Below are 11,481 nucleotides of genomic sequence, written 5' to 3' on the forward strand. Positions count from 1 at the left end.
AACTCGACTAGGGCATAACGTCTAAAGGGAGCTGTCAAGAATACCTGTGGGGACTTCCCTGGTGGTGCAGTCGTTAAGAACCCACCTGCCAACGCAGGGGACATGGGTTTGAGCCCTGGTCCGGGAAGATCCCACGTGTCACGGAGCAACTAAGCCCGTGCGCCACAACTACTGAGCCTGCACTCTAGAGCCCACAAGCCACCACTACTGAAGCCCACGTGCTACAACTACTGAAGCCTGCGCGCCTAGAACCCGTGCTCCGCAACAAGAGAAGCCACTGCAGCGAGAAGCCCGTGCACTGCAATGAAGACCCAACGCAGCCAAAGATAAATAAGTAAATTGGAAAAAAAAAAAAAAAAACCCAGAATACCTACGGGTCAAGGAGTGTGCCCAAGGTAAGAAAACACGTGAAGGGTGTCCCGTCCCCGAGGCTGGGGTTCAGGTCTCCTTGGGGAAGGCTTGGGTGAGGCCCCCGGATGGTGTGGCCAAGTTCTCTGGGTTGCCTGGGCCAAGTCTGTACAAGAACCAGAACCAGAAGATGCCCCTACTCATGCAGCATCCCTTAGCGCCCTCTACAGACAAATGTAACGAGGTGCACGTGCGAAGGAGAGAAGTCTGAAGGGCACAGCTCACTACCGCAGAGCAGGTGATGCAGGCTGCACCTGGAGCTGAAAGGCCGTCAATTGATAACTGGCACAGCTTACGTGTCCACTTCTACTTTATTTAGCAAGAGTAAGGGCAGGACTGACCACGGGGGCTGGAAGACATCCCGTTCAGTGTCGGACTCCTGCTGTCTGGGCAGCGGGCGGCTCAGACCCCAGAGAAGAAACAGCGTCATCTGCGAGCCAGCCAGGTCATCCTCCCACCCTGGGGACACTGCACGGAGAAAGCTGGTCACTTCTGCTGGCGAGAAGGCAGTCGGCGCCCCCGCAATTCCTCTCAGGACAAGTGCCGGGCTGTTTGCATTTTACAGGTGAGGACGCAGAGGCTCCTGGAGTGCGGCGCGGAGATCCTGCTGCCCCAGCGGACCTGACTCCAGCTCTCCTCCCTGCCCCGCTGGGGGCTCCTCCCGGGGCGGCCCTTTAGAAGATTCCGGGCAGCAGGCGGTAAGGCACGGCGGCCGTGTAGCGCTCCCAGTCGCGGCCGTACTTGTTAGCACAGCGGTGCTCGTCCCGTAGGCAGCGGTGGGTCAGCAGGATGGCCATGTAGATGATGTAGAAGTAGGGCAGGAGGTGGCCGCCACCGCAGGCCAGGCAGTACGCCAGGCTGCCCATCAGGTCGCCGGTGTAGTTGAAGTGGCGGGCCACGCCCCAGAAGCCGGACACCAGCAGCTTGCTGCGGTGCTTCTGCTCATTGGCCGACGTGAAGGAACACTCGATGACCCTGGGCTTCCTGCCCCAGATCACGCAGCGCCCGTCCGTGCGGCGGAAAAGGTCCTTCTGATGGTTGGCCATCCGGAAGATGTAGTAGCCCAGCAGGCCCAGCAGCAGGACGCCCAGGGAGTAGCGGGTGGGCAGCTGCACGGGGTGGTACACCAGGTACAGACCCTGCAGGGCGAGCGGGAGAGGTCAGCGGGCTGAGCGGGACCGCGGGCTCGGGAGCACGGCCTGGGTTCAAACCCCTGCTGTGCACCCGACCGGCTGCCCCCGTGCCCCGCCTCAGTTTCCTCTCCTGTAAATGGAAGCGCCTGCCTCGGAGGGCTGCTGTGGGATCAGACAAGTAAACATGCAAATTTGCATATCCACCTACCTACCCTCCTATCTATCTACACATACATACATACACATGTATATCGTATATGGTATACACATTATATAACAACATTACAAGTATTATTTGAATATAATAGTGACGGTTAATTTAATGTGTCACATTGGCTAGGCCACGGGACCCAGACGCTTGGGCAAACGTTAGCTGTTACGAAGGTATTTTTTAGATGGGATTAACGTTTCCGATTAGACTGACTGAAGCAGACCACCCTCTGCAATGTAGGTGGGCCTCGCCTAATCGGTGGAAGGCCCTAAGCATAAAAGAGTCCCTGGAATAAGAGTGAATTCCACCAGCGGACGGCCCTCAGACCCAGCTGCAATACCAACTCTTCCCTGGACCTCCAGCCTGCTGGCTGCCCTGAAGATTCTGGACCTGAATGCACCAGAGTCACGTAATCAAATAAACACACATACGTGTGTGTGTGTGTGACCTACTGCCAATGCTTTGCATGCTTGGAAAGCGGTGTTCACAAAATCAGGGAACCGGTGAGCCTGCAACCAGCCAAGCAGAGAAATGAGTCCAGAGGGTCCGTCCAGAGGATCCAGCGTGGGGACCAGAGTCCAGAACTGGTGGCCCCAGCCCAGGGCTCTCTCCCCTCAAGCCTGTTCACTCTGCTGTGATTTTCCTGCTCTCCCAGCGATCCTGCTTCACGCTGCCGCACAGGGCAGTCAGCCAGGTACCACGGGCCCCGTTATCACCGCCTGCAGGACTGGCTGCAAGCCCTCGCCACCTGCCTGCGCACACCCTGGCCAGCCGACAAGGTCTGTCAGCATTGGTCCTCACCACTCCTGCACGTCCTGTTTAAGGCAGGCCACCGCTAACCACTCAAGTGCCCTAGAACCGGCTCCCTGCCCCACCGCCACACCTCTTCATACCTGCTTACAGAACGGGCAGGTGGGCATCTGGCCAGGCCTCTGAAGCAGCCACCCTACACAGGAGCCCGCATGCCCCGCAGAGGAAAGCAGGGCCGTCCTCTGTGAGCTGGGAGGGGTGCGGGGGGCTTCATGATGAGGCCTCTCCCCTATCCCCCAACAGCCTCAGAACATGGCGGTGCAGGAACGAGGGTGCCCAGCCCTAACGGAGGTGATGTTCGCCCTGCTTTGTCAGAGATGCTCAGGGACGAGTTCCAGGCCCCCTCCCCCGGCTGGCAGCCCTACAGGGGTGCAAACCCAGGTCCCTCGGGCTCCCCAGTTGAGGTTTCTACCCTCGACTCTGCAGCGTGTGCTGAGGCCCTCCTGGGGACCCGGCCTGATTCATTACTCGTGGGAACTTTTCCCGGAGCCTGTGCCCCCCAACCCCCAGCAACCTCTTCTCGCCTGGAACACTCCCCTCTTGTAGGCCTCCCACCCGGTGCTGGCCTCTGATCCTCCAGCCTCCAATCGGGCAAGGCTTCCTGCCACCCCCATGTCCTGTGTCCCAGCCACGCTGAACTGTCTCATGCCTTAAATGTCCCCCTCTGCCCTCTCCCCCACCCTGATATATTCCCCACTCCACCTTTCTGGAATGTTCTTACCCTCAGACTCATTGTTCTGCTCTCAGCCTGGCTGTGACCCCCACCTACTGGCTGGGGGCTCCTCCTTGGCCCTCTCTCAGGGGTCAGCACCCCACTTCCTGTCCAGCTCCCCCTCCCCGCACTGGACTGCCTGTGTCAGGGACTCTCCCTGCCAGCTGTGAGCTCCGAGAGCGCAGGGTCCCCTGCATCCCACTTCCTGTCCAGCTCCCCCTCCCCGCACTGGACTGCCTGTGTCAGGGACTCTCCCTGCCAGCTGTGAGCTCCGAGAGCGCAGGGCCCCCTGCATCTCCACTCTTGCGTGTACATACTCAAAGCTTAAACGCAAATGACGGAAGGAAAGAAGGTCTCTCATCCTTTCAGCCTTGAGATTTGAACACACATGAATACAAGTACCCACCTCCATCCACCCAGATCCCCCAAAACGTTTCTTTTGACCCAAAGTTTACTCCGTATCATCTTCTTCTCTCAGTCTATGGGCTGAGCTGTGTCCCCCAGATTCACATGTCGGAGTCCTGACACCCAGCATCCCAGAATGTGACTGTCTTTGGGGTCGCATGTCTTTCTTTCAAGAGGTGAGGAAGGTAAAATGCGGCCACTAGGGTGGGTCCTGATCCCACAGGACTGGTGTTCTTATAAGAGGAGGTCAGGACACAGACACACACAGAGGGACGACCCCGTGAGGACACAGGGAGGAGACGGCCGTCTACACGCCGAGGAGAGAGGCCTCAGGAGGACCAGCCCTGCCCACACCTGGGTCTCGGATTCCAGCCTCCAGTCGGGGAGACAATGGACCCTGTTGTTTAAGCCGCCTGGTCCGTGGTATTTGTTACAGTGGCCTGTGCTGACTCGTACACTAAGCCTTCTCTTCTTCCTAAAACAGGGGAGCAGCCTCCCTTCTCCAGGTTCTGGTGCCACCCCACACCCCCAAAAAAAACAGACACTTGGGTGACGACAAGGCTCGGCATGTGCTCAGCTGTGTCTGCTCCGAGGGCAGCGCTGGGGGTGCCCGGGGACCTTACAGCTCAGTGCTGCTGTGCTGGGCATGCGTCACGGGGGGCTCCCTGCCCCTGCTTCTCACCTGCAACGTGTAGAGGTACGGCAGCCAGACGCAGTCCCCCCAGCCCAGGTACCACCCAAAGTGGTCGTGGCAGATGTCAATGGTTTTCAGGTACCAGGTTTCGTTCCAAAAGAAGTCTAGCACATAGATGGCCTGCAACACAGAAGCGGCCGTGTACTGACCAGAGACGTACAGGAAGGGGGCCGACCCCCATGTAAAGGTGGCAGATTACGGTCTTTTGAAAACTATCTGGCTTTCAGGTTTCCCCAGCGCCCACCGGGTGTCAGAGCTCCCACCCCGCTGGGCCACAGAGAGGCTACCTGCAGGACGTTGACCAAGACCATGGAGTTGGTCACGTGGCCGTAGAGCTCCTGCTGCTTGGCTGCGAAGGACAGGTTGATGAGGGTCCAGGCGACGATCCCGGGGCGTCCATTGAAGAAGAGCTTGAAGTCAAACCACTCCCCAATTCGGGGGTTAAACTCAACGCCCATCATGTAGTTGTAAAGGAAATTGCCTGTGAATTTGCTTTAAAATACAAAGAACAGATGCGTGTCGTTAACGAGCGCGTCTCACAAGTGGCCTACTCGGCTGGCACGGACACAGGTGCTCAGCCCATCCCGGGTACGGCAGGCCCAAGAGAGATGACCTGGGGGGAGACCTGCCGTGAACTGCAGGGATGCGGCAGGCAGAGGTCGCGTCAGCCTCCCTCTCCCCCAGCAGACTCGGTGCTTCACTCCTCGTTCACCTCTGGCCCTTGAGTTGCTTTTGCTCTGCTCCAAGGAAGGTGGGGAGACTGTATCTGTGCTTAAGCCTCCCTTGGGCCAGCACCCAGGGTCCTCCCTCCCCACTCCAGGCTCCCTGGAGGCACAGCACAGGTGAGCTGCCCAACTGGCTCGACTGGACAGAGACTTTATTCTGAAAGACTCACAGGGCATTCGGGTCTCCCGTGGGCAAGTGGAGTTATAAGTGATGCCAAGGTAGATGTGAAAAAAAGCATGCTGCTTAGAGCCGGGTGCCTGGCTCCAGGGCCCACACCCATCCCTTGCTGGGCAAGTTTAATGTTTCATTACCTTGGTTACCTGACCCATAGCCCTCTCCAGGAGTGATCAGAGAATCAGCCATGATAACCCATGTGGAGACCTTCATTAAGTATAACTTGCTGTACATACACAGGGATTTCTGTACTAGTCAGAGAAACATATTTTCGTGTCCATTTCCCTCAGTTAGGAAAAGTAGAAAGAAGCCAAATATACAAAGTCTACAATAGGGGATGTGATTATAAAGCAGAGAAAATGATTTCCATGAGTCATAGAAGACCAGCCTCATTATTTGATAAAAAAAATTCACACAAGCTCAAAGTACCACCAACCAAACACATTTCCTAAGAGTTTAGGTGTAACAGTTAAAGGAAACATACTTTATTTTCATTTGGACCCCCAAACTAAAATGTAAGCACCCCGAGAATAAGAATCTTGTTTACACCTAAAGCCCCACTGCCTACACCTGTCTACAGGAGGAACCCAACAAACATCTCTTGATGAATGGACGGATGTAAGGAGGCGGGGAGGGAGGGATGGGGGGAGTAAGTGGATGGATGGATAAGTGGATGGATGGACAAATGGATGGATGGATGAATGGGCTGGATGAATGGGTTCATGGGTGAATGGATGGATACAGGGAGACAGGAGGGGAGGGAGGGAGGGAGGGGTGGAGGAAGGGATGGGGGATGGATAGATGGGTAGGTGGTTGGATGGGGAGATGGATGGATGAATGGATGGATGGGTGGATGGGTGCACTGGTAGGTGGATGGATGGATGAGTTGGATGGGTGGATGGATGGACAGATGGGTGGATGGGTGGGTGGATGAATGGATGAAGAACTGGATATATGGATAGATGAAGGAGAGATGGATGCATGGTTGATAACTATCCAACCCAGGGCCCCATGAGAATGGACACCAATCAGTAAGGCTCTCCCTGGCAAGTTCTTACATTAAAGCCACTGAGAAAACAGGACTCCTCACTAAGACTGTTTCAGGTCACATTGACGTCCCAGAAAAAGAGGTGATGGACTGCCTTTGCCGCCCGACCAGAAGCTACCTTTTCCACCCCCCTGCTCCCTGACAGCCCTACGCGACACAGCTCGGCCACCAGGGATGGACTCGGCCATCTTCAACTGCATCCTCCCTAAGGCGGGAGAAGCCACCCAGACATTTGGAAAGGATGCTTCCCAGAGTCCATCAGGTTCCTTTAAGCTCCTCCTTCAAGCATTCTCAATCCTCAGGGCCCTGCAACCTCCCAGCCCAAGGTAACAGAAAAAGGCACCTACTCTCCATCTTGGGCTCGACCGGCCGCTGAGGACGTACCAGTCTCGGGCATCGGTGGGGAAGAAGTAGCCCTTGATCATGGCGAAGGTGGAGACGGCGTAGCCCAGAATGTTGGCACACCAGAGCAGCGGGATCCAGTTGTCAAAGATGATGGTGGGAGAGAAGCAGGCGAGGAGGTAGGAATTAGCAAACCAGAGGAGGTGCGTGATGAGCCAGGCTTGTAGGCCGTTGATCTCATACTTGTTGACGATTCCTGCAGAGGGAAGAGGGCAGATTGGAGGCGTTCTCCCAGCTGTAACAGCTCCTGGCTCCGGCCCTGCCGCCTTTCTGGGCCTCAGCTCCCGGGGTCCCCAGACCCCAGGCTCGACAGCCAGTCAGCTGCTGTTGCAATTCGGGCCCCTAGGGTCAAAATGCCCGCGGTACACCTCACGCTGTGAGCTGGGGACTAACCGCTCCTGCTTGCTGAGGTCCTGGAAGGGTGAGAGGGTGCAGAATGTCTGGAACCAGCCAGAGGCTGAGTCACCAGCCTGCAGTTTGCCGGAGGCTGGGGCTGAGCCACAGCAGAAGCGGACGAGCGTCCCCTAGGGTACCTGGCTGGGGACCCAGCAGTCTCCCTGAGGGACCAGGTGCTCTCTGTGTGCTGGGGTGGGGTCTCAGTGACTGCGGGGAATGAATGGGCCAGGCAGCCCCAAGGACCCCTTAACAAAAGCCCCGCCCCGCCAGGTGCCCCTGGGGGACTCGAAGTATCGCCGCTGGGGAGATGCTCCGTGAGCCCAGCTACACAGCCAGTGCGGGGCAGGGCGCGTTCCGTTCCCCGACTGACAAGGTGACTTCCCACCTCGAATCTGGGGCGGTCCCGGGGTGTGGAAATTCCCAAGCAAAGTTTTTACTTTGTCCGGGGGCAGCCTTTGGGATGGAAGCTGCACGGGGGCGGGGGTGGGGGGAGGCCCCGTGAGATGAAGGGAGGGCAGAGCTGGCACAGGTGGTGGGCAGCAGGGGCGGGGCCCAGCTTACCTGCAGGAGTCATGGCGCCCTCCTGAACGCCCCCCACGTAGCCCGGCAGAAACTTGTGGCAGAAGTCAGGAAGCAGCACGTACAGAAGTACCTGAGCCACAGAGATTTTCCGCTAAATCCCCTGCGAGCTGGGGGGGCCTGGCTGTGCTTCGACACAGCCGTGCTTTATTAACCGAGATGATAAATGGGAAGGCGGGAAGGAATGGGAGAGAGCCTACTCATAGCCAGCTATTTCTTCCAGAAGAGTCTACAGCTCCGGGAGCTCTGGCTGCAGGCTGACTGCGGGCTTTGAAGGGGGCCCTGAACAGGAAACTCATCACTACTCAGAGCGCCCGAGCCGTCTCCCCACGGGACTCGGCCACTCCCCTCGGGACAGCCCACTAGTTCACATTCTGTACGACTCACCCTTTGAAAGTGTTCGCCGAAAGTGTTCAGTGCGCTCCCAAGCTCGTGCAGCCCTCCCCAATGTCTAATTATAGAACAGTTTCCCCCCCGCAAAAGGGAACCCCACACCCACAAGCAGCCACTCCCCTCGGCCCCTGCCCATCAGCCCCTGACAACCACTAACCCACTTTCTGTCTCTATGGATTTGCCTACCCTGCACTTTTCACATAAACAGAATCACACAGGATTTGTCCCTTCATTGCTAATTTCTTTCACTGAGCACCATGTTCTGAAGGTCCGTCCACGCTGTAGCCTGTCAGACCTTCCTTCCTTTTCACGGCAGAACACCAGCCCACCACGTGGATGCACCACATTGTGTGTGTCCATATCTGTCGACGGACACGTGGGTTGTTCCTGCCTTTAGGCTCTACTGTGACTCTCGCTGCTCTGAATCACCTTTTACCCAAAGGGACCAAGAGATCTGAAATGAGAGGGAATCTGAAGCTCGAAAGCTGGGAACGTGGGGAGAAACAGCTAGTAGTGGTCAAAGCCTTCCTTCAGGGCAGGGAACCCCAGGGCGGGGAGGGGGTGGCATCGCACAGCACCGTTTCCCTGGAAACCTCCTGGGTTCAGATGATAAACACCACCTGCTCTCCAAGTTCATGGCGCAGACAGCCTTCTGATGAACTCCTCCTGGTTGGGAGGCCCGTGGGGTCACAGCAGAGCCAAGGCTGTCCTTGGACAGGTCTGGGGACACAGCCTTGGCTTTGCTGAGACCGAGAGCGGCCCTTTAGGATAAGCTCCCCATTGTGCGTGGGGCTTCCCTGGTGGGCCACGACCTCACGCTTTGCCACGGGGTCCTGCTTCCCGCTCAGCAGGTCCCCGCAGGGCTGGGCACAGCCCTGAACCTCGAGGAGGCTCAGCGGAAAGCGAGTTGGACACTGAAATGCCACCAGGTGCCCTTGATCTGAAGACAGAGCTAAGTCCGTCGGGCTGCAGGTGATTCCCTGCTGGGTCCCGGGAATGAGGACGCCAGTGTGAGCCAGGACTCCACCCCTGACAAGGGGCCAGGACCGTCCCGGCAGGAGGGGACGCTCTGCAGAGGTGGAGCCCTGCCCATGGTGGCCAGAGGCCGGGAGGGCTGACCTGGAACGTGACCCATGCCACGTAGATCTGGGCCGCTTTCGTCGTCACAGGTGGCGTCTTGGCCCAGATGTCCGAGAGTCGAGCCTGCCCGGTGGCGATGTCCACCAAGGGGGCCGTCAGGGAGCAGCTGTACTGGTCGCAGGCCATGATGAAATAGTACACGATGAGGGGTGCAAACAGCAGCAGGAAGGTGACGCTTGCCAGGGAAAACCAGTCCACCTCCCTGTGGGGAGGACGGACGGTAGGAGGTCACGTGGCGCCCTCCTGACCCTCCGACCCGACGCACGGGATGCTCTGCTCCACGTGCAAACCCGCCAGCGCTTCCCAAGAGAAGGCTGTCAGCTCGCGGCGCAAAGGCCCCCACTGCCTGGGGAAGGCACCCCACCTGCATGATCCACTGAAGGCCGACAGACCCGTGGGCACCCCCAGAAAGCCCAGGGCCCAGGGCACGAAAGGCAGAAGGCCTTTCACAACCCAGGTGGCCAGAGGCTTCCCGTTCCGGGCCATGGGGGACATTCACCAAGTCCCCAGCACGCTATGGCTCGACAACCATGACCCCCATGCGCTACACAGTGAGGGCGGTACGAGGACACCAGTTCTCCTTGGAATCAGTTTTTAGTTTCTTCTTCTTGTAATTCCTCACTCTCTGAAAGGGGAAACCGCTACTAATGATAGCCTTGCTGATAAAAAGGATTTTTTAAATAGGTTCACGAAATCCCAAAGGCTGGCAACCTCTCACTGAGATTCCACTTTACTTTCTAGCTGGGAAGATGGGTGAGAGCCTTACCAGGCACGGCCCCACTGCCCGTGGGTCGCAGCCTTGCTGACGCTGCCAGGACTCTTGGTTTTGGGGTCGTTGGATTGCGACTTTGCAGCCATTGGGCCCTGAGGGAAGGAGACACTGCGTTCAGATCGTCCCGTGACAAATGGACACTGCACCTCCCTGTCACTGTTCACAGGCCCCACAGGGCTGGCCTCCTTCATTCACCTATTCTTTATCTTGTCCTAGATGGGAGATTCCAGGCAGGGAAGAGATCAGTGCATCTTAGACTCACTCCTGGAACCCGCAATAACCTCCCACACGGCCCTACTTCTGCTCTTGCCTGTCTCAATTCACTTTCCAACGACAGCAGAACATCCTTCTTACTACGTGAACCCGGACGCCTGTGGCTCAGAACCCTCCCACAATGTGCTCCTTCCTCCCCTCTTCCCCACTCTCCCTTCGTACCCTCTGCTCCAGGCACAAGGAGGTCTCTACCAATCCTTTTTTTTTTAATTTTATTTATTTATTTGTTATAAGCAGGTTCTTATTAGTTATCTACTTTATACATATTAGTGTATACATGTGAATCCCAATCTCCCAGTTCATCACACCACCACCACTACCCCCACCTCCCCTGCCACTTTCCCCCCTTGGTGTCCGTACGTTTGTTCTCTACATCTGTGTCTCTACTGCTGCCTTGCAAACTGGTTCATCTGTACCATTTTTCTAGATTTCCCTACCAATCCTTAAATGTGGTTTATCTTGTTCATGACACCTGCTACTTAGAACACGCTTTACAGGTCTCCTCATTCAGGTCTCATATAAAATGTCCCCTCCTCAGTATATGACTTTTTATTTTTCCTGGAGTTAATGGTTACCTCACTTTTTCCATTTCCTAAGGTTTCTATGCATCTATCACTAATTTTTTTTTCTGAATGCTCTAACAGAGCTATCATACATATTAATAATTTTTCTACATACTCCCAACACAATTTATCATTTCCATTCCTCTCTCCCACCCATAGCCACTCATCTTGTACCAACATACAAGCCAACCAGAGGTCATAATACGGGGGAAGCAGTGACATCTCCACGTCTAGAACAAGTTCACAATTGTCAAGGTTCAAAATATCAGGCATTAAAAAAAAAGATATCTTAAAAGCTTTCAGAAAAAAGTCCAGGATTAAGAGTCATGCTAGCAGCAAGCTGGATTCTAGAAAACAAGGGTGGAAAACTCAAAATTCTGACGGAAACTAATTTCAACCTACAATTCTATTCCCAGGTTAACTATTATTCAGAGAAGACACAGGATCCAAGAAAGCTGCTAAAGAAATGCCCAGTGAAAGGACAAAAGGAAGTCCCCAGATAACAGTGCGTAGTGGACCAGACAGTAACCAGTCCACACCGGCACCAGATGAATGGCTACAGGGGTGAGGGAGGAATGGAAATGACACATTTTGTTGTGTTCGAGTGTGTAGAAAAATTATTGATATGTATGATGGCTCTGT

At 55.9% G+C, this 11,481-nt stretch overlaps 1 protein-coding gene across 2 annotated transcripts; it reads right to left on the reverse strand.

The window, feature by feature from the left end:
- Positions 1-1,082: 1,082 nt before the first annotated feature.
- DHCR7 (7-dehydrocholesterol reductase) lies at positions 1,083-10,089 on the reverse strand. Of its 2 annotated transcripts, none has more exons than XM_065881786.1 (7): positions 9,998-10,089; positions 9,211-9,337; positions 7,681-7,771; positions 6,706-6,919; positions 4,661-4,865; positions 4,362-4,493; positions 1,083-1,547 (listed from the first exon to the last, which is right to left on the reverse strand). In XM_065881786.1, the coding sequence occupies exons 1-7, from the start codon at positions 10,087-10,089 to the stop codon at positions 1,083-1,085; spliced, it is 1,326 nt and encodes a 441-aa protein (XP_065737858.1). The 2 variants fall into 2 exon arrangements, with proteins under 2 accessions (XP_065737858.1, XP_065737857.1); XM_065881785.1 differs by having other exon boundaries at positions 9,211-9,433.
- Between the last annotated feature and the right edge of the window lie 1,392 nt (positions 10,090-11,481).

Source organism: Phocoena phocoena, chromosome 8, assembly GCF_963924675.1.
Source record: "Phocoena phocoena chromosome 8, mPhoPho1.1, whole genome shotgun sequence".
Lineage (NCBI taxonomy): Eukaryota > Metazoa > Chordata > Mammalia > Artiodactyla > Phocoenidae > Phocoena > Phocoena phocoena.

What these genes read in the sequence shown, in the direction of transcription:
- DHCR7 (XM_065881785.1), bottom strand. Translation starts at nt 10,089, where the DNA reads ATGGCTGCAAAGTCGCAATCCAACGACCCCAAAACCAAGAGTCCTGGC. An exon ending in GGGCGCCATGACTCCTGCAG is followed by an intron (nt 6,920 to 7,680) that starts GTAAGCTGGGCC and finishes TTCCCTCTGCAG; the next exon opens with GAATCGTCAACAAGTATGAG. An exon ending in TCTTGGTCAACGTCCTGCAG is followed by an intron (nt 4,494 to 4,660) that starts GTAGCCTCTCTG and finishes TCTGTGTTGCAG; the next exon opens with GCCATCTATGTGCTAGACTT.